Genomic DNA, 24,133 nt, shown 5'->3' with positions numbered 1-24,133 from the left:
GAATCTGAATATATGTAGAATTCTTTATTATGTAGAATATGTAAATTTTACTGTAAGATTTCAATCAATTGACCACTCTTTCAGTAATTATAAATATTGGACCCAATTATGTAATAGAGTTTGTGTTTTCTAGTCATAAGACTAGGCAAAGTTATAGGAATGAAAGAAAGTATTCATGTCCAACTAATGATTCAGGCCAGTTCTGACATTAATTTTCTGTATGAAAGGCACAAATGCTAGCCTTTGCCAGTGAGTGAGAATGCCAGTCAGATTTGTACATTGTTGCCTTAAAATACAAAAGTGTGTTGTCATTATCAAATCTACTTTGAACTCATTCAGGCAAAGAGGAGTTTGGTGTAAGTAAAGCTTTTTAATTTTTTTTTCTTTGAAAATATTTTTGTTGTGGTGGGGATTGAATCCAGGAATTTCATACGTGCTAGTATGCCACTGAGCTACATCCCCAGCCCAAGCTTTTTAATTTAAGTAAATATTTAAAAAAAAAAAAAACTGGCAAAATGATACAAAATGATGAAAAAAAATCCTGTAAAAATATAGATCACTTGTCTTTTAGAATATAAAGATGATGGAAGACTACAACGAAGAAGTATATTAATTGGAGTCTCCATCATAAAATATATACAGGCCACACTTTATAGTACTGTTTTACATATAATAGACTTTCTGTACTTTAAGGGAGTAATTTGGGATATTTTGTCTTCAATTATTGATTTTATATGTAGTTTTATGTTTTTCTGTTTTCACTTTTTAATGTCCTCTAAAACTTTTACTTACCATTGCCTAATAACAAAATGTACACTTCTTAGTCAAAACCCTTTATCTCCTAAGTCCCACTTCCATCTGTTTAGTCAATTTCAGTCATGGTGTGTGTCTGTATACATGTGCATGCTCAAGGGTTTACTGCACTTTCTTCCTTTATTCAGTACCTCACTCTGCTTGCCATGCACTAATACACACACCCCACTTAGCCATTCATTTTCTTTTTACCTTTCACCTTTTATTATGCTTTTGTCTTTTTTCCCTTATTAGAGACAAAACCATCTTGTTTTTCATCTTTGATTCTACTATATATTGTGGGCAGCACTGATAGTACCATTATTTGCTTTCAACATCATTATCCTTACTCATATTTCAACATTAAATTTTGGGAAATGCAGAGGGTATTGGGTAAATATTTAACTGGAAAACCAGAAACCTAGCAGGCTGTGTAGCATAATATTTCCAGATGCTAAGCATAGAACATTATTTGCCTCAATGCAGAGCTGGGAAAATGCAGTTTCTTTCACATTGAAAGCTGGAGGTTATTATGATGTGATGTTGGTGGTATCAGTTTTGCCTTAGCTCAGCAACATTGTATGTGCTGTATTCTCTATTCCTTACTTTTTTCCTTCATTTATGTCCTGTATTTGCACTTAATTTAACTTTGAGATCATTATAGATGTGTAAAATCTTGTATACATAGTTGAAGTTATGGCTCTTCATTTTTAATTGTTGCTTGTCTTCTGTGTCTTTTACAACCTCTTTCTTAAAGGTAGGGTTGACAATGCTACATAATCTAGCTTTAATAATTGCCATAATAAATAGTACTTATGCAGAATGGATGGCATATGTGAAACTGCTAAATTGTTACTAGAGGGCAGAACAGAAGAATCATCTTTTCAAGTTTTTTCCTCCCCAGGCTTCTCAGACAAGTCAATACTAATTAAGTCTTGAAATGTTAAGATAAGAATTCTTTATATTCTTATAAAATTCTTCAAGTCTACTGTAAGATACAGGGAAAGATATTTTAAGTAAAACAAGGTGGTTTATGTATACATGAAATCATAATTATGCCTCATGACCAGGAACCGTGCTCTTACAGTATTACAGTCAAGTTTATGAAGGTCACAAACAACTTTAACTTGATTATTCAATTTCCTTAATCTCCTTGGCCTCAGCTGGCATATTCTTTGTGCATTTAAACAAAAGGTAGAATTTTCACTAGTGAAGTAATGAATCTAAGTGATGATCACCATTCATTGCTGGGAAATTTTAGAATGGATGGATCAGACTGACAATACTTGAATCCACCTTGAATATTTGAATAACAGTCTTTTACTAGTTGTTTATATTTTGATGAATGTTTTATCTTTCTCTGTATATTTTTCTTCTCAATTACGAGAATAAGTTATAGACATCACAACATAATAATCAGTTTGAAGTAAGACATTCTGTGTATGCATAGTACATTTCTCCCACTTAAGAAAGTTAGCATTGATGATATACTATTATTTCACTTGTTCCAGTAATGTACTTTATTTTTTCCAACATTTGGTATGTCACTTAATCTATGGCAGTTCCTAGCCTGTCTTAATCTTTGTGACATTACATTTTGAACAATGGAGCAAAGATGCTTTGTATTGTACCCCTCGTTTGAATTTATCTGGTTGTCTTCTCATAAGCCAAAGGATCAGTCCTTTTTGTCATTGTTTAAAAAATTTAAAAAGGTGCTCACCAAGAAATATTTGAACACAGAAAGCAATATAATGAACCTAATGTACACATTGCCTGACTGCATCAGTTATTAATGCATGCCTAGTTTTTGTTCATTTTTCTCTCCACATCCCAGTTTATTTGGGAGCAAACTGAAGACTTTATATTATATCCATTCAGCTGGAAATATTTCCATGTTTAACTCTTAAGGACTTATTTTTTTTAAATAATAACCACAATGCTGTCTTAACATCACAAAAAGAAATGATTTTACTGATGGAAGTTCTTATGCCTCAGTATAGCTGTCTACATCTAACAATCAGTTTACTGAAAATATAGAGATGACAAACAGATTAAACCCAATGGAGATGTAGTCAGCAAATGCCAGGGTGTGGGCTCTCTAGAGGAGAAATGGCATAAAGCAAACGAACAAAATGAAAAGGAAGTATGAACTTGTAGATTGAAAAAAACCTGAGATACATCGACCCAATAAATGTAATCCTTTTTTGAATCCTAATTCAAATTAACTGTTTTAAGGGGTCAAGAAAAAAGAGATGAATTTGAATGCTGACTAGATATGTAGTACTGTTAAGAAATTAATTTTTTAAGCCAGAATAGTGTCATTGTCATTACAGTTTTCAGAATTCTTTACCTGTTCGAGATACTCACCGAAACATTTATGCATTAAGTATCTGTGATTTTTTTTGTAAAATAATTCAAAGATTGGCTTTATATTGATCACTGATGAAACCTGGTAATGGATAAATGGTGATTCATTATGAACTTCTGTGTGTCATTTGAAATTTTACAAAATGAAAAGGTGACTAGTTGTAAATCCAATTCACAAATTCATAATGCAAATTGTTATTGCACATTGTTATTGTTTACTATCATTAAATTATACCCAGAACTGTTACATTTATAAGAGTAAAATTGTGACTATATATTATGTCCTTTTCCAAATTATTTTTCAGACTTATTTCCCATTTTTTGTCACTTTTATTTAAGGTAATGAGCATGGTGTCAGGATTTGCACCATTAATTTCTGCAGGTATCTTTTCAGCCACTCTTTCTTCAGCATTAGCATCTCTTGTGAGTGCTCCCAAAATATTTCAGGTAAGTATTTCATATTGCAAGCCTTATTGAAGAGGGAGTTAAGATGATATTTTTCAGTTTGGGATTGTTATTATTTTTAAATTAGTTGCATCTATCAACCTCAAGTATATGATATATACATGTGCACATAACATGGTGTACATTTTATGTATAAGATGCACATACGTATACATTTTGTGCATTTACTCACTATCAAGATATAGTAGTCTGAGTTGTTTTTTTAAGAAATGATGATGGGTTTTGCTTTTTGACATACCTAGCATAAATTTTTATGATCTTTACCAAGAATTAGGAATGTAATAAATCATAAATCAGTGGTAGTAAAGTACAGGGCTTGGAGAGTAGCTCAATGGTAGCACATTGTGCCTAGCACATTCAAGGCCTGTTTAACCCTCAGTACTACAAACATGGAGGGGGGAAAAAAAAGTAGCAGTGAAATGTCATGTCCAGGTTAACAGAAATGCCATAATTAGGATTTTTATCTGAAGTTTAGGGTTTGGACTTGGTTTTCTTAACGTAGGTTACCCCTAAGTTATACTTATCAAGATTCCAATTTCTGTTTTATTATATTTAAAAAAATTTTTTAAGTTGCTGATGTACCTTTATTTTATTCATTTATTTATATGCGGTGCTGAGACTTGAACCCAGTGCCTCACACATGCTAGGCAAGTGCTCTACCACTGAGCTGCAACCCCAGCCCTATATTTTTATTTTTATACCTGCTTCTCTGATTCTTCATAAATACAAGGATTTCAACATAGGAATGGGATAAAACAGAGAAAATTTAAGAGGTTTTCTAAACTACCTATCATTTCCAATATTTGAAATGTCTTAATCACTTAAACAGTTAGTAGGTGAAGGAAGCACCATGAGAAAGGAAAGAAAGAGAATTGGGAATTAGAAACTTGGGCTCCATTCCTTATTAACCTATTGTAGCTATAAGCAAATTGTATATCTAATTTTTATATATTCTAATGTTGCATTTTTTCATTAGGCTCTTTGTAAGGACAACATCTACCCAGCTTTCCAGATGTTTGCTAAAGGTTATGGAAAAAATAATGAACCTCTTCGTGGTTATATCTTAACATTTTTAATTGCACTTGGATTCATCTTAATTGGTTAGTTACATAAGTGATGTGCTAATGTAGAGCTTGGCCCATTTGTAGTATTAGCTTTTATCATTGAATAATTAAATTACTAACAAAGTGTCACTTTGCATGGTACATACCAATAATTTCTTTCTAATCAAATGAATTAGTGTATAAAGTACTGCAGATATTATTTCTCAATAGATAGCTCCTGAATTTATTACCTCTGCTAAAAAGTCCTTATTGGGGCTAGAGGAAGCTCCTAGATTTTCCCAGAAGAAATAAATATAGGACTGCAGAGTTTTCTAAAAGATTAGATTGAAGAGTGATAGATACAGTATATTATTTATGTAAAATACTTTCAAAATACCCCAAACAGTCCTGTGTAATACAAGACTATACATATGTAGTAAAACTATATATATAGTTTAATACATAGTTAATATATACCATATATATACATATACACATATATATACACACACATATATAATTATGATTGGAAGGAATGTACCAAGTTTGGAATAGTGAGCTATAAACAGGGTTTCAACTGTGTACATAAAGTTGGATTCCTGAAAGTAAAGTTTATTTTGCATTTTGGCAAAAAGTAACTACTTACGCAATCTAGATAGTGACTATGGAGTGTTCATTATGCTAATATCTAAATGTTGAAATATTTCATAATATTACATTTAAAAATATCTCATTAAATTTACTTATGTCTCTTTTGCAGCTGAATTAAATGTTATTGCTCCAATTATCTCTAACTTCTTCCTTGCATCATATGCATTGATCAATTTTTCAGTATTCCACGCATCACTTGCAAAATCTCCAGGTGATAATTATGTTTTTAAAAACTGTTTTGTAAATATATTAATGTCTTTGATTTCAGAGAAAACAAAACTTAAGCATAGTTTTAAAGTTGGCATGTGTGGTATTAGCTTATTAATACTCAGTTGTACTTTACAGTTAAATCAAGTTAAGCCTTCAAATATCTTTTTGTCTTGAAGTTTACTGATAGTATTCCTTTTTTAAAAAATTTTTTTGAGTTGTGGATGAACACAGTACCTTTATTTTATTTATTTATTTTTATGTGGTGCTGAGGATCAGACACAGTGCTTCACTTGTGCTAGGCAAGTGCTCTGCCACTGAGCTACAAACCCAGTCCTTGATAATATTTTGTTTATTATTTTCAAAGCATTTAAAATATTTTGTGAGTTCTATTTTTTCAAGTCTTTTGTACTGTTGAACTGATTCTGTTTCAGTTCTAAGAACATTTTTATGATATAGTTTACCTTTTACAAAAAAAAAAAAAAAAAAATTGTTTTTCTTGGTGCTGGGGATTGAACCCAAGTCCTCACGCATGTCAAGCATGCACTCTACCACTGAGCTTTATCCGCAGCCCCTGAGATGTTTTTAACACAATGAGTTTGGTGGAATTCTAACAACTGAAAAAGTGTATGAAACTTTTGTTATAAACTGTGATAACAGTTTGAAATCAGGTATAGAACTAATAGAACAAAAATATTGTTTCTTCAGAGGATCTAAGTGTCGTAGAATAGGAATAATAAAGATGTGTTAATGTAGAACTTGGCGCATTTGTAGTCTTAGTTCTAAACATTGAATTATTAAATTAACAGAATGTTACTTTGCTTGGTATACTATTAGTTTCTTTCTAATCAGATGAATGTATAAAGTACTACAGATACTATTTCTCAGTAGGTATCACCTGATTTTATTACTATCACTAAACAATTCTCTCAGTGAGGCAGCTACAGTAATTTTTGTACAAACATACATATGTACCATTATATAAAGTTGATGAGGAATTCGAATGACTTTTATTCATCTTTATCATTAGGATGGCGTCCTGCATTCAAATACTACAACATGTGGATATCACTTCTTGGAGCAATTCTTTGTTGCATAGTAATGTTTGTCATTAACTGGTGGGCTGCATTGCTAACATATGTGATAGTTCTTGGACTATATATTTATGTTACCTACAAAAAACCAGGTTAGTAGCCTTTCCTATTTAGTATTTGTATATTTGAAAATTATTTCATGTAAACTCTAAAATTGTTTCCCAGTATGCACAGTTTTTTGCTGTAATTTTTCAAATACATAGCATTTTTGTTCTGTTCTGTTATAGGGTTTTTGTTTTTGTTTACATTTTTGTTTTTATTTGAACCAGGTATTGAAACCAATGGTGCTTTACAAAGCTACTCCCCTAGCCCTTTTTGTTTTATGAGACAAGGTCTAAGTTGCTCAGTTGGTCCTCGAACTTGCAATCCTCCTGCCTCAGACTCCAAAGTATCTGGGATAGAGGCAGGCACGTACATGTGGAGTTGTAATGAAATAATTACCTAAGCCTATTTCTGTGCAATTTTATTCTTACCTATAAATTAAATTTAATCCTAATAGGAGTAAATCAATTTAATCCTATTAATAATAAATCAATATCATTAACATTCTGTTGCACTCTATGTTAAAATTACTCTGAAAGAATTCAGGTTTGTAGAACTGTAGTACCTTTTAGCCTATTAAGCATACATATTTCCTGTATTGATCTTAGAACTATAGGAAGTAAGACAGAATTCACAAAATATTAGAAGACATAGTATCTTTCCCATTAGATTACTATGTGGCAAGGAAAAATGGACAGACATGTTTTAACTGGGAAATTAATGATTATATGTGTTCCATATTGGTAATGGTTATGTATGTCTCTGCACAAGATGATGATATCTAAGATATACTGGAATTGCTCCAGGATCCAGAAAAAGATCTGAGAAGATTTGGAAAGTTTAGACCTTTGGCTACATAAACAGTAATTCTAAAACTGTTTTCTTTATTGAAAGACTCTTTACCTACCTGAGACCAATACCTACAGTACTATCAATCGGTCTTTTTAAAATTATACTTTAAATGCAATTATAGTTAAGGTGCTTATAGTAGTAGTGTCATGCTATATACTTGAATTATTAAAAGTTATGAGTACAGTAGTTTATTTTAGCAATTGCCTTTTTAAAATATGAAAGCATGTTTCTGTGTGAGTCTCAAATTGGTTGTTGAGAAGTTATCATTGGCATTATGTTGCATGAACGTTGTCTTTTTATAGATGTGAACTGGGGATCCTCCACACAGGCCTTGACTTATCTGAATGCACTGCAGCATTCAATCCGTCTTTCTGGAGTAGAAGACCATGTGAAAAACTTTAGGTAGGTAATATGTTAACATGGAAACATTTTATGTTAGCTGACCAGCCTGGTCTTAAATTCAGTAACATGTTCATATGTTGTTATTCCATAAAAAGTTCTCCAAAAGAATAGGATATCATTTTTGTTTTTGTCAGTCTTGGGCAATTTAATTCTTTAAAACCAAATTGTCTGAAAAGAAAAATTATCTACCTTAGGGTTATGAAAGTTTTGGAGGTTCCTTATTTGAAAACTTCTAAGTGATAATTTTAATAGAGTGAAAATTTTTCTATGGCCATTTGAATATTATATTATTTTATATATAAAAAATTCATAGATTTTTGACATTATTTTGTAATTTTACTTTTAAAACACTAAATATGTTTGTGTTATTTACTCACATAAGTGACTGAAAACCTGTTGTAATAAAGAATCAGTTCAATCTGTAAATATTATTTACTTACAATGGATTTTAAAAAATTATAGGTTATTATGTGTACTTGGTTAAAACTAAGTTTGTTGTTTTCAAAAACAGAACATTAGTGATATTTAAATTCTTCAAATTAACTCTGGCTGTGAACAGGTGACTTTCTTCAGTCATAAATACTCATTTCTTAATGACTTCTGTATAATTAACACAGAAGTCCATGTTTGTCAGTAACGAAAGGGAAAGTGCCAGGAATGAGAACCTGGGAAGACAAGTTTAGTTAGCATATTTTGAATAGTTGATGTCAACTATGACAGAAAAATACAAACTATCCTTTTATGTAAAATGTATCTCATAAATGAGGGTATGAATGAGTCAAAGTTAATTTCCCATCAGAAAAATACCTGTTGCTTTGCCTTATAGTAATGGGAACATTTTTAAAATATTGAATCCAATTTTCACTTAATTTTTTGTTAGAATTGCATATGAGCACTCTGAGGAGAAATTAGTATATAGGATTTTTAAGGTTTGTCATCAAAATCAATGATTGCCTTACTCTTGGTATCCCTGTACACCACAAGCAACCACTTTCAACTTAGGCAGATTTTTTAGTATTTATTTCATAAACCTCATTTTAAATTTTAGCCTTTATCAATGTCTTTTATCTACCCGAGACCAATACTTGCATGCTCCCTTCTCTTTACCCTACCTTCGAATATATTTTTATGTTCTCATTTTGATTAGATTATATTTGGATATTTGGCAGGGGACGGGGGACTCCAAACATGAGACACAGCTGAGCCATGTAGTATATTATAATAACTTTTTCTTGGCTGCACAGTTTTCTTGGCTGTATGGTTTTTCTGTTTTCCCTGAATTTATTTTTTTCTTATTAAACTTTGTATTTATTAATATCTCAGCCTTCACCAAACTTGCCAGATTTTGTTTATTCATCTTGTAGTTACTGTTTCCTTGAAGTTTCCTTCTCATTTTTTTCTGTTTCTTTAAGTTGGGTTTTTGAATTAAGCTTTGTCTGAAGTAAAGTATTTGTAATTCTTGGCAAGGAAGCTCTGTATTGGTGAGTGGGTCTTGTTGGTTAAATCCTTAATGTAGATTAAGGTGGCTTTGCTTGTTCTTTGAGGAATTTAAGTCATCTTAAAGGCTTTCTTTTTGATCTGATTAGATTTCCCAGAAATGAATCTTTTAATCTTCTGCTTGCCTTGCTACCAAAATTGTGAGAGCCAGAAAGGGAAGTGGTTTGGGACTCTCAGGTTTCAATATATAAATGTGGTTTGTTTGTTTTATTTTATTTTGTTTGTCTTTTTGGTATTAGAGATTGAACCCAGGGGCGCTTAACAACTGAACCACACCCTTAGCCCTTTTTTATTTTTTAATTTAAGACAGCATCTTGCAAAGTTGCTTAGGGCCTCACTAAATTGCTGAGGCTGGCTTTGAACTTGTGATCCTCCTTCCTCAGCATCCTAAGTCGCTGGGATATAAAGCATGCACCATTACACCCAGCTCAATGTATAAATGTTCTAACTACTCTATTTCAAATATCCTACATCTGCCCTTAGTTGTTTCTGATATCTCCAGACGTGAAGTTCTCTCTCTAGCAAATATGCCAATTAGGACTGGGGAGATAACAGGGACAGTTGCCCATCATACTAATAGAAGTGTTTGAGTCTTTCTAGTTGCTTCTTATGCAGACTGGAAACCAATTCTCCTTACTTTTGTTTCTTTATCACAATGTTCCTGCCACTTCTAGAGATATCTAATACATTTCCTAGGCATTTTAATGATTTTTAGGTATAAAATCAGAGAGCTTCACAGTTTTCTCATGCCTTTGTGGGATTTACCTATCTATCCTTTACTGTTCTTCCAGTTGGTTTCTAGCTTTCAATATTTCAATGCTGTTTTCTCTTTTGTTCTTCATGTTTGTGGTTTTGTGCTTTTAAAAAATATGTAACGTGGGATTTTTGAGGAATTTAAATCAAGGCAAATGTTTGCTGTAACGCTGTTAGTCATCCATGATATATTTTGTACTATACTTTTTTGTGTCATAAAACTGCACTAAATTATGCCTTTGCAATGTGTTTACTAGTTAGCAAAGATAGGAATAAGTTAATTTCCCACAGTAATAGGTTATGTTAGTTATGGTATAGGCTAGATTACCATAACAACACACTGAAAAATGTAGTAGTTAAAACAAGAGAGACATTGGTGTCATGTGATGGTCTAAATGGATCTTTTGTGGCAAGTAAGAAGACTTGCTCTATTTAGTCATTGGAGACCCACATTACTTTTGTCTTGTCAGTCTGCCATTCCCTAAAAAATGTTTTTGTCAGGTGGTCAAAGTCATGACCATACCCATGGTCTAGCTTACAGGAAAGGGGCAAAAAAAAAAAGAAGTATGGAAGGATACCAACTTCTTTTTTAAAGGACATGACCTGGGAGTAGGAACATCTCTGGGCTGTTACCCATAGGACCATGATTAGCTCCTAGGAATGCTAGGAAATGTACTTTGTAGCTGGAGAACCATGTAACCTGCTAAGGCTCAGAAACGGAAGGCACTTGGTGTTTTGGGCCATAGGACATGATGTTGTTTAATTGCCCCAAAGCAACTCTCCCAGACAGAATTGATTTTTCAGTTAGTTTGTTAAAATGATAAATAAATATTTTTAAAAGTCTTTGTTCAGGTTATCATGCTTATTTTATGCAGTACTCTAAATGTTGATATAATGTTTAAGTTAATATTATAGTATACTCTTTGCTTTCTGTTAATATTTGTTTTGATTATAGAAATTCTTATTCTCAAGAATTTTTGCTAATCTGTTTTAACTTATAAAATGGTTACCTGAATTTTTTTTGTTGTTATTAATTGAGATTGATTTCCTCTTTGGTCAATGAAAATTCAAGTTATTATGTGAAAGTCATACCACCATTTCTCAGGTTTATAAGGACAGGTGAATTTACTTTTGGCCTTCACAACATCATTAATTACAATTAACAATTTTTAGTTCAAATTGCCATAGGTGATTTTACTTATATGGCAAGTCATTAAAATTAAGCTAGAGAGGACTGATAGCATGAAGTAGAGGTAATTACGATGAGATCAAGCTAAGAAGGAAATTACATTTTTTATATTTAAAGGCAAGCCGTGCTCTTAAGTTTTCCAAGTTCTATGAAGGAACTGGAATATTTATCACATTTTGAACATGAAAAGTTGTTAACCTAAGTTTTAACTAGTCTAATAATTTTCTCCTATTGTACTACCAGAAACTTCATGTAAAATATTACCTATTATCTTAGAGGGACATTGGCATCATGTATGTTCCAAGAAGAGTTGGTTTTTGCATTTACCAAAAAGGTCTAGATAAGAGTTACCTCTTAAGAGAATCCTTTGACCTGTGTCCATAATAGCATAAATGTTCTAGTGTAATATTTTATTCTTAGAGAAACAGCTTAAATATCATGTTCTTGTTGTCCAAATCACAAATTTCTCTAATTTTATCTTTTTAATCTTAAATTAGGCCACAGTGTCTTGTTATGACAGGTTCTCCAAACTCACGCCCAGCTTTACTTCATCTTGTTCATGATTTCACGAAAAATGTTGGATTGATGATTTGTGGCCATGTTCACATGGTAAGAACCAATTTTTGTTTTCTAAATTAAAACATTTTTAATTTTGTATACAACTTGTAATTTGTAGAACTTTTTAGATTGAAAGCAACTTGACAAATTTTTGTTGTTTTTTTTTTTTTTAGGTAGTTTTCTTTACAATGTTTTTGCATGTAAATAGTATCAATATAACATTTTTAGAAAAATTTGGACATTTTGAAACTTCACTGTTTTACTAAACAGGAATAAGAAAATAATTTAAAATGTTCATGCCAAAGTAGTTTTTTTGTTATTGGCATCTTGGATATTGAGAACAATCACTGGATGATGGTTAACTTGTTCTGCACAAGAAATTGAAATATTTGTCAGATTTCCTTTTCTCCGGAGCTATATTGTTCATCTTATTTTGGTGCTGAAAATGTGTGTTGTATGCCCCCATGTCCCAGCTTCTTCTAGAGTTGCTCTTTTACTTGTATAGTGGAAAAGTCAAGGGTGTGTGTATGTGTATACGTGGGTAGAAGGATACACTGAAACACTGACCTCACTTGGAATATGTGGAGTTTTCCAGTTTGTCTGAAACTCTTAAGCATACCACATTACAAATGAGGCAATTTTTCTACCAGGGAAGATATTTTCTTAATCTTCTTTAAGGTATATACTAGTAAACATATTTTTAGATTTTTTTTTAAATTTTTTTAGTTGTCGATGGACCTCTTTATTTATTTAATTAATGTATTTATATACGGTGCTGAGAATCAAACCCAGTGCCTCACATGTTAGGTGAGTGCTCCACCACTAAACAACCCCAACCCTATTTTTAGATTTTTGCTTTGTGTATTTGTATATAACACATTTTTAGTGTTGCTTATAAGGATCAAAATATAACTTTAAGGTCACAGATTCTTATTTTGTTAACAGAAGTGTGACAAAAAATTAAAAACAATTAGGCCAAACAAACTAGGAAACTTTCTATATGAAAGTGGAAAGCTCTTATTTTGCTCTGTGTAGTCTCTTCCTCATTTTTAATAGTTTGTAACTTATCTCATGAATTTTGAATTGATATGTTTATTTTAAAATCTGTTTCTTCCTCTTCTCTTCCTTCTACTGGTATACCCTGTGCCATTGACTATGGTTTTTTGTCTTCTTAAGTATTAGGAAGAATTTAGTTAAATGAAAATAAAATGCTTTTATTAGACTTCTTCCACACCAACATTTAGACACCTTGTTCCAAACTTGTATAATAGGTTAGTTTTTATAGATGTGAAATGGATTACCTTTTAATTAAATATATTGTTAATTTTTTTTATATAAAGGGTCCTCGAAGACAAGCCATGAAAGAGATGTCCATTGATCAAGCCAAATATCAACGATGGCTTATTAAAAACAAAATGAAGGCTTTTTATGCTCCAGTTCATGCAGATGACTTGAGAGAGGGTGCACAGTATTTGATGCAGGTAAATGTGTCAGCCCCTCAAGTGTCTAAATTTTAGTTTTGTATAAACTTCTTAAAAATTTTTCATTCTAGATTTCTTTCTTCAAAGTCATACAAATGGTAAATCTTTTTAAATATCTTAATTATGGCAGACTACATTTTATAATTTTGAACCAAAGGTACTATAGATATTCTTGGCTGACAGCCAAGAATCTATTTGAAAATTATCTTAGCCTCTTACTCTCCTATAAAATGTTTCCATCTACTCCTTGCTGCATCCCATAGGTTTTCTTTGTAAGAATGTTAACTTATATAGTCCTTATCTAACTTTTTGAAAATCTCAGTCCCTTATATTTCTTCCTGTATTTGCTAGTACTAAATTTATATTTGTTTCAGTTTTGTAGTAGATTGACCAGAATAGAGGATGTAGAATCACTCCTAGGTTTAAATGCTAGCACTACTGTTTCCTTATTATGATTTCAGACTGAACAAATAACCTCTATGAATATCAGTCCCTTTCATCCTAAAGTTTGTAGGGAGAAATAAATGGGTTTAGATAGGGTTTTCCATCATTTTCACAGGATTCCCCATCTTAAAAAAAAAAAAAAAGTAGCTCGACCATAAGCTTCCTCTGTTCACTCTAATTTTGGAGCTACTATGTTAAAGATGGGAAGCTGAGAGTATTGTACTCTGAGCTCGTTTTGTACATTTCTTAAAACTTAAGAATAGTTAAACAATCTTCAGGAAAAACAGCAGTTAGGGAGTGCTAAGTAATTAAGACATTATGGTCTTCAAGCAGTAATAAACAATTAGACTAGTGGAATAAAAAAAATGGAGTTACTCATAGGAAATTAAACAAATGACAGAGGTGAAATTGAAAGAATGAGCTGGAACAATTGATTATTCACATGGAAAAAATAATAAAATAGATCCTTACAAAGACCACACAAAAATAATTTTCAGACAACTAAAGGACTGAAATGCAAAACACAGTTTTTTAAAACATTTAATATATAAAATAATTTTATGATATAGGGAAGTCTTTTTAACGAAACAGGTGAAATATGAATAATAGATTAATTTTTAAAGTAAATATGAAAAAAATTAAAAAGGAGGGTACAGACCAAGGAAGGATAATAATCCTATCATGTAACCAGCTATGAATGGTCCAGAGGATATAAAGAATACTAGTAAATGAGTAAAAGAAAGAACAAAAAGTGAAAGATATGAATAGAGGAGGAGCAATAAATGACAGAAATAAGAATTAAAACCACAATATGATTTAATTCCATACCTATCAGATTGACCAAAAATTATATTTGTCAGTACATAAGATTAGAAATTATATAAAGCAATTAGAAATCTTGGTACTGCTGTGCTAATTTAGATTGAACAACCACTTTTTTTTTTTTTTTTTTTTTTTTTTAACTACCACTTTTGGATAGCAACCCAGCAATGAACATTCTAGGACATTTCATTCTTCATTATATATCTTAGAGAAACTTTTCACATGTGAAGACTATATGAAACTTGAGCAACATCATTTGTAATAGTTGAAAAAGAATTGAAAGTAACTTTTAACAGTCATCAATCAGAAAACTGAAAATTATACTATAATTTTTATTCAGTGGAATTCTATACAGTGGTGAAAAGAAACTGTTCTATCAACAGGATAAACATCAAAAAGAAAATAAGGAAAAACAGTAACTTAAATATATGAAGGATATGTATTTTTAAATACATAAGTTTTTATAGGTATGTGTTCCTAAATAATAGAATATGTAAAGTACAAAGCAGGCATGAAGCCAAGCATGATGGCACGTACCTCTATCACAGCAACTTGGGAAGCTGAGACAGGAGGATTGAGTGTTCGAGGTGCCATTCTGGACAATTTAGCAAGATCCTGTCTCAAAGTAAAAAATAAATAGAACTGGGGATATAGCTTAATGGTAAAACAATCATGGATTCAATTCCCAGTACTGAAAAATGGGCATGAAGATACATAGGGTACTTCCTGTATGTTGTTTGTTTGTTTGTTTGTTTTTTTCTTAGTTGAGTGGTGAATACATGATTTTATAAACTAATCCTTTTTTGTACATGATATATTTAAATATTTCAGCTATAATGCTACCCCTGGTCATAAGGTTGTTTCCAGTGGGTAAATCTTGCTTGCTTTTGTACAATTTATCAAAACATTGTGATTACTGTATATGTAATAAATTTTATGAAGGGCATGAAGGAAAATTCTTTGATAAAATAGTGGTTCTTAAACTTCAGCGTGAGAATCACTCGTTAAAATAATTCCTGGGTCCCAGCTCAGAATGAGTCAGGTGGTTTGTAGCAAGTATCAAGAATTTACATTTCTAATAAAGTTCCAGATACTGTTGCTGATGGTGGTCCAGTTCAGAGAACAGTTAGAGAACTGCTCACCTGTCAGAATGTCATGCTAATTGGTGACACTCTCCTAAAGGTTTTCTGTGGTATAAATGACAATATTGTTTATTTGGCAAGAATCAGAATCCATCCTCTTAATTATTTTCATCAACCGAACATAACTTCCATGCATCCTGAAAATTTTATCAATAAGGGCAGAGTAAGGTAAATAGAACAACATCATCTTCAGATTGCCCTATAAACCCTACAAATTCAACCCCTTTACAAAGATCCCTGGGAAGAGTCTAGTGGGCGAGCTATCTGAGAAACAGTATGAAATGTCCTTACTAATAGGTGTCAGTTTGCCCCTGTAGGACTAATTGATATTGTAATATAAATTTTCACTGAAAGTATTTATTTTTACCTTATACCTTCTTGAAACCTACTACATAAAATGACATGTATGTGGGATTTAACTCGAACACTCAACCACTGAACCACATCCCCAACCCTTTTTTGTATTTTATTTATAGACAGGGTCTCACTGCATTGCTTAGTGCCTCACTTTTGCTGAGGCTGGCTTTGAACTATCGATCCTCCTGCCTCTGCCTCCCAAGCTGCTGGGATTACAGGTGTGCACCACCATGTCCAGCAGTATTCTACAGTCCTAAAGGTGTTTTTTATATGGTTCTCTTATTTGTTTTACTAGACCTTGTATCTGTCCCTATGTATCATTATAATATTTTACCATTCAACAAACATTTGAACATCCATCCTCCCTACATACCATTATAATTTACCATTCAACATACATTTGAACATCCATCCTCCACAACAAAATAAGATTCACTTTTAGATCCTGAGTCTTATTAGTAGCTTGTTTAAAGAATCCTTAGGCAGTGAGACATAACACTGCTAATGTCTTCATTTGCATATTTGGGGTTTTCTTTTTATTTTTTTTTCTCTTTTTTTCCAAGACAGCAGCCTCTTGATTATCAACCCAATTTTATACCTTTATTTTAAATAGGAAAATGTTCTTAATGAAAATTCCGAATTATATACTGATGGCCCATTAAATCAAATGAATCCTATGTAGTATTTCAATGGAGACATAACTCTTTTTTTTTTTTTTTTCCTGAAAAATGGTCCAGAATTGTCTTGGGTGGTATATACTGTGTGTTCCTGACATTTCTTCATTAAATATTGAAATAAACAGTGATTTAAAAAAAAATTCTCAAATTAGTGAACCCAAAAGAAGTCTAAATGGACAATAAAAATATTTGAAATATACATTTATATTCATATAGCCTGGATCTAGGTATAGATGGTGCCATGAGATTATTAATTATAATTTGAAACCATTGTTATTAACTGAACTTTTCAAAACTAATCATCCAGATCATGTAGCAAAAACTGGTGTTTTTTCAGTGATTTTTAAAGTAATGGAAATCTCATATCAGAACTTAACTAAATTTTAAATAGGCAACCATAATATTTGAAAATGTTTTTACTTAATAGTGAAAGACAAAATGAAAAACCACATTTGGGGAAACAGTTGTTCTTCCTGCTATAGTAAAAATTCTTGTTAATGATACATAGAAGATTATAATAACAAATGCATTTCTTACCATAAATTGTGGCCTAAGATGCACAGAAAACATTGCTAGAGATTTGGGGAAACATATGGTAAGAGTGTTTGTAATAAGGTTCAAATGATTGCATTTCGCTAAGTCAGATTCAATTAGGAATTCGTGAAGAACTGATTTTCTGTCAACCATTAGAGAAATATGTTCTGGAGCAGAAATGTTTTCTGTAATAAATTATTTCCCTAATACACATCCTGTTTTATATTGGAAACTATGAAAACATGACCCTCTTAACAAACGAACTACTTTGACTAGAATTTGTGAAGGATTTAGGTATGAGAGTGATACATGTGAAATTTCTTCATTCACTCATTCTGGGGAAGGTTATCTTAGTAATGAAGTTGGAAGCAGAAGTGGCACAGAGTGTAAAACAGAATGTTACTGTTAATTTTATAAAAAATAAAATCTTTAGGGGGTTAAGAGTGTGTAGCTCAATGATGACGTGTATAGCTAATGTGTGCATGGCCCTGGACTCAATCCCAGCCCCCCCAAAATGCACAAATAAACCTTTGGATTATAATGGAATTATAGCAAATTTTGGCCCATCAGGAAGTTAATGCTTAAAGGCCAACATCATTCTAATTGAAGAAAAATTGGAAGCATTCCCTCTAAAAACCGGAACAAGACAGGGATGTCCTCTTTCATCATTTCTATTCAACATAGTTCTAGAAACTCTAGCCAGAGCAATTAGACAAAAGAAAGACATTAAAAGGATACAAATAGGAAAAGAGGAACCCAAATTATCCCTATTTACCAATGACATGATTCTATATTTAGAGGACCAAAAAACTCTACCAGAAAACTTCTAGAACTCATAAATGAATTCAGAAAAGTAGCAGGATGCATTTCTATGCATCAGTGATGAATCAACTGAAAGAGAAATTAGGAAAACTATCCTATTCACAGTAGCCTGAAAGAAAATAAAGTATTTGGGAATCAATCTAACAAAAGAGGTGAAAGACCTCTACAGTGAAAACTACAGAACACTAAAGAAATTGAAGAAGACCTTAGAAGATGGAAAGATCTCCCATGTTATTGGACAGGCAGAATTAATATTGTCAAAATGACCATACCACCAAAAGTAAAATTTCAGTGACATTCTTCATAGAAGTAGAAAAAGCACTCATGAAATTCATGTGGAAAAATAAGAGACTCAATAGCCAAAGCAATCCTTAGTGAGAAAAGTGAAACTGGAGTCATCACAATACCATACCTTAAATTATACTAAAGATCAATATACTAACAAAAACACCATGATATTGGCACCAAAATAGATACAAAGACCAATGGAACAGAATAGAAGACACAGTGACAAACTCCTATAAATACATTTACTTATACTAGACAAAGGTGCCATAAACATACATTGGAGAAAAGATAGCCTGTTCAACAAATGGTGCTGGGAGAACTTGAAATCCTGTTAAATGAAATTTAATTCCTATCTGTCAGTCAAAGTGGGTCAAAGACCTAGGCATTGGACCTGCAGCTCTTTACTGGTAGAAAATGTAGGCCCAAATTTCCATAATGATGGAAAGTAAAGCAAGAAGTAAAATAAATCAGTAAATGGAATAATATCAAACTAAAAACTTCTTCACTGCAGAGGAAACAAGAACATGAAGAGAGAGTCTATAGAATGGGAGAAAATCTTTGTCATCTGCACCTCAAATAGAGCATTAATCTCCAGAATATATAAAGAACTCAAAAAACACCACCGAAAGAACCAAAGGATTAAAGGGGCAAAGAATTGAACAGACTTTTCGCAAAAGAAGAATTACAATGATCAACAAATATATGGAAAATTGCTCAACAACTCTAGCAATTAGACAAATGCAAATGAAAACTACTGAGATTCCATCTCACTCAAGTCAAAATGGCAATTATCAAGAATACAAGCAATAATAAATGTTGGCAAGGATTGGAGACAAGGGTACACTAATATATTGCTGATGGGACTGCAAATTGGTGCAACCTCTCCAGGAAGCAGTATGGAGATTCCTCAGAAAATGTGGAAGGAAACCACCATTTGACCCAGTTATACCACTCCTAGCTATATACCCAAAGAGTTAAAATGAGCCTATTACAGTGACACAGTCACATCAATGTTTATAGCAGCTCAATTCACAGTCACTAAGCTTTGGAACCAACCTAGGTTCCCCACAGCAGATGAATGGATTAAAAAAATACAGTATATATACACAGTGAAATATTACTCAGCCGTAAAGAGATATAACTTTATGACATTTGCTAGTAAATGGAAGGATCTAGAGATTATCATACTAAGTGAAATAAACCAGGGCCCCCCCCCAAAAAAAAGTTGAATGATCTTTGTTCTGTGAATACTAACATACAACCATACAACCAAGGGGTGGCAGGGAACAGAAGTTCAGTGGATCAGACAAAGGGGAATAAAGGGAAGGGAGGGAAGTTAGGAAGGACAGTGGAATGAATCTGACATAACTTTCCTGTGTACATATGTGAATACACCACAGTAAATCTCAACATTGTATACGTCTACAAGAATGAGATCCTAATTAGAATAAGATGTATTCCATGTTTGTATAAATATGTCAAAAAACACACTCTACTGTCATCCATAACTAAAAAGAATAACTAAAAAAATTAATGGTTGTCTTGTAACTTAGTTCTTTAAAGAGCTATAAAATCTAAATATAATTCTTGGTTTTCTTTTACGGTCCATCTCCACTCCATCTCACTCGAAATTTAAAATGTGCTATATGATAGTGACTACCAGGTTATTAGTTAAAAAACACGAAGTTTTTAGCTGTTTCGTCAAGGCAAAGATGTTGTTTTTAGCATTGAGTAGAGAAAAAAATCTCTGAAGAAATTTGTACATGAATTGTATATTTTGAAGATGAATGGAAGCTTTACAGGATTAAAAGTATTTCTTATCCTTAATTATTCCAAGTACTTGGAACAATGTCACATAGTCAGCCTTTGACAAATACTTGGATTAATTTAAAAATGCAAAACATTGATTTTATTATGTCCTTTAGAACCATATACAAAAATTATCTCAAATGGATCAGCAACATAAAAGAGTTAAAACCATAAAACTCAATTAGAAAAAAAACAAAAAGAACTAAAATAATTGTTATATAAAAAATGGGGAAAAAACCCATAAAACTCTTAGAAGAAAACAGAGGTGAGTCTTCATGACCTTGGATTTGGCAGTAGACTTTGATATGGCACCAAAATCATGAGCAACAACAACAAAAGATTGGGTATTGTCAAAATCAGTTTTGTGCTACAGAGAATGTTATACAGAAAGTAGAAAGACAGCCTACAGAATGGGAGAATATTCATTCAGAAACATCTGATAAAGGCTTAATATACAGAACATATACAAAACTTCTAAAATAGTAACAAAGAACAATTTAAAAATTGTCAAAAGATATAAAGATAGCCAGTATGTACATGAGATAATGTTCAACATCTTTAGTTATTAGGAAAATGCAAATCAAAACCACAATGAGCTACCACTTAATTTATCTAGTGTAATTCAAGTTTAAAAAACTGGAAAATGTTTTGAGGAGAACATGGAAAAATGAGAACCTACAAATAGTGTGAGTATACTTCATGAGAATGATTCCTTAAAAAGCTGAGCTGCAAAGTACCATGATTAGCAGTTCTCCTTGATCTTTACCTAAAACATTAAGAACAAGGAGTCAGACAGATTTGTATGCTGGTGTTTTTTTCAGCATTATTCACAATAACCAAAATTAGAAACTACCCAAGTGCCCATCATGTGATAAATGCGTAAATAAAATCTGTATATATAAGATAAAATTTATTCAACTATAAAAAGGAATGGTATTTTGATACAGTATGGATTAACCTAGAAGACATTCTGTTAAGTGAAAAAAGCTAGGCACAAAAGGACAAATTCTGTGATTCAACTCATAAAACGGGCAAATTAATAGAGATAAAAGCAGATTAAGTGTTACCAGTGGCTGGTGGGAGGAGTGAATAGGTAGTTATTACTTGGTAGTTACAGAATTTGTGTTGGAGTGATGAAAACATTTTGGGAATAAATAGTGGTATTAGATGTAAATCTTTTTGAACGTAATTAATGCTTGTTGAAAATGCTTTAAACCAGACTCAGTAGCACATACCTGTTAATCCTGGCAACTTGGTGGCAGACTGAAGGAGGAGAGTCAAAGATTCAAAGTCAGCCTCAGCTACTTAGGGAAACCCTGAGTAACTGGCAAGACTCTGTCTAAAAAATTAAAAAATGGGCTAGGGATTTGACTCAGTGGTTAAGCACCCCTTTGTTCAGTCCCTGGTACCAAACAAAACAAAAGGTCTAAAATGACAGTTTTTTTTTTTTTTTTAACTTGTTATCTTGATTTTTTTTTTTTTGAAGGGCTGCTAAGGATCATTTATTCTAATAACATTTCCAGATGAGAAAGCCAGGGCGCTATTACATATTTTAAAGAATTTAGCAACTGAAATCATAAATAAAACTCTCCAAAATTGCTCTATTGCTACTCTGGCCTTCCTGAGTTTTCTGTCTCAGCTCAATTACAAAATTCAACTCAGTCTTTTATTTTTATTATTATTATTCTCTTTAGTTATACATGACAGCAGAATACATTTTGATTCATTGTACACAACGTAGAGTCACACCATTTGTGTAATCATACATGTACATAGGGTAGTGATGTTTGTGTCATTCGACCACCTTTCTTTCCCCCCAAACCTCCCCTCCCCTCATGTACCTCTACACAACCCAACATTCCTCCATTCTTCCGTTGCCCACTTCCCCCCAACCCCCACTCCCCGTTATGTGTTAGCATCCACTTATGAAGGAAAATATTCGGCCTTTGGTATTTTGGGATTGGCTTATTTCACTGAGCATGATATTCTCCAACTCCAGACATTTACTTACAAATGCCATTCTTTTACTCTTTATGGCTGAGTAATATTCCATTTGTGTGTGTGTGTGTGTGTGTGTGTGTGTGTGTGTGTGTGTATATATATATATATATATATAAAATCACAGTTTCTTTGTCCATTCGTCTGTTGAAGGGCATCTAGGTTGGTTCCACAATCTGGCTATTGTGAATTGAGCTGCTGTAAACATTGATGTGGCTGCGTCACTGTAGTATGTTGATTTTAAGTCCTTTGGGTACAAACCGAGGAGTGGGATAACTGGGTCAAATGGTGGTTCCATTTTCTGAGGAATCTCCATACTGCTTTCCAGAGTGGCTAAACCAAGTTGCAATCCCACTAGCAATGTAGGAGTGTACCTTTTTTTCCCCACATCCTCACCAACACCTGTTGTTGCTTATATTTTTGATAAAAGCCAAATTGGAGTGAGATGAAATCGTAGAGTAATTTTGATTTGCATTTTCTAATTACTAGAGATGTTGAACATTTTTTCATGTATTTGTTAATCAATTATGTATCTTCTGTGAAATGTCTGCTCAGGTCCTTAGCCCATTTATTGATTGGGTTCTTTGTATTTTTGGTGTTAAGTTTTTTGAGTTCTTTATAAATTCTGGAGGTTAGTGCTCTGTCTGAAGTGCATGTGGTAAAGATTTTTCTCCCATTCTGTACTCTGTCTTCACATTATTGATTGTTTCCTTTGCTGAGAAGAAGCTTTTTAGTTTGAATCCATCCCATTTATTGATTCTTGCTTTTAACAATCTCATAGTTTTCCAGTAAGTCAAGAGATTTTGTTGGATTTTTGGGCAAATTTGTTTAACATATCATATTGCAACTCCTGATGAAATTGCAAAAAATGTGATTAGTGAAAAAGTTGAGGACAGAAATTAGCCAAATTTCAGCAGAAACTTACATGATTGATTAGAAGGAATTCAAGTTTTAGTATTGTGGTTTACAATTGGACTTTTTTTAAATTATTTTTTTATTTTTACAGACTGCATTTTGATTCATTGTACACAAATAGGGTACATCTTCTTTCCGTTTCTGGTTGTACACAATGTAGATTCATACCTTCTGTGTAATCATACATGTATGTAGGGTAATGATGTCTGTCTCATTCCATCATTTTTCCTACCTCCCCACCCCCATTTGGACTTTTAACATGCAATTGAGAATACAACTATATTTTTAGAATTTTTAAAGAATTAAGTGAATTTAATATTTTTCTTAGTAAATACATACAAAAATTTTGGTAAATTATAGAAGTACATATTTGTGTAATATGTGATCATTGTCCTATATGTAATTTATAAGTCAGTATCCATGTATTGCATGCTGGAGAGTTTTTGTTGATAAGGCCATATAATATTTAGAGACTGTCAGTTTGGAGGATTTTCATCTCTTAAAACTATTTTGTTGAGTAGTATATATTTGAAATTGTATTTTTTGTATATTTTAGGCTGCTGGCCTTGGTCGTATGAAACCAAACACACTTGTTCTTGGATTTAAGAAAGATTGGTTGCAAGCAGATATGAGGGATGTGGATATGTATATAAACTTATTTCAGTAAGTATCTTTTCAATTAAGTAATTTAGTTGGTTAGAAAATGCTAAGTTTGAAAATTTTGAATACTGTTTTTTATATAGTATCTTCTAAAAGAAGCTTAAGAGTGAAAAGGAATCATACAAAAGGTCTGGGTTTTAAATTGGTGATCTATTTGTTTGAAATATTTCAATTTTATCTTTGTGTTTCTACATATACATATATATACATAAACATACTCAAGAGAGTGTGTGTGTGGTACTCTGGCTTCCCACTTCTTATCCCTCCAGCTC

The 24,133-nt window shown here is 32.3% G+C and overlaps 1 protein-coding gene across 3 annotated transcripts in view; it reads left to right on the top strand.

Moving 5' to 3' along the window:
- Window positions 1–24,133, top strand: part of Slc12a2 (solute carrier family 12 member 2) — a 99,780-nt gene that overhangs the window by 57,424 nt on the left and 18,223 nt on the right. For all 3 annotated transcript variants that reach the window (XM_047556818.1, XM_047556817.1, XM_047556819.1), the window contains exons 11-18: window positions 3,499–3,606; window positions 4,601–4,724; window positions 5,428–5,529; window positions 6,556–6,711; window positions 7,816–7,915; window positions 11,852–11,963; window positions 13,253–13,393; window positions 23,758–23,864. In XM_047556818.1, coding sequence (XP_047412774.1) covers window positions 3,499–3,606; window positions 4,601–4,724; window positions 5,428–5,529; window positions 6,556–6,711; window positions 7,816–7,915; window positions 11,852–11,963; window positions 13,253–13,393; window positions 23,758–23,864 — 950 coding nt within the window. The remainder of the gene's footprint in view (window positions 1–3,498; window positions 3,607–4,600; window positions 4,725–5,427; window positions 5,530–6,555; window positions 6,712–7,815; window positions 7,916–11,851; window positions 11,964–13,252; window positions 13,394–23,757; window positions 23,865–24,133) is intronic.

Source organism: Sciurus carolinensis, chromosome 6, assembly GCF_902686445.1.
Source record: "Sciurus carolinensis chromosome 6, mSciCar1.2, whole genome shotgun sequence".
Classification (NCBI taxonomy): Eukaryota; Metazoa; Chordata; class Mammalia; order Rodentia; family Sciuridae; genus Sciurus; species Sciurus carolinensis.
The sequence above is the reverse complement of the archived record's forward strand: the minus strand, read 5'-3'. Positions and strand labels throughout refer to the sequence as shown.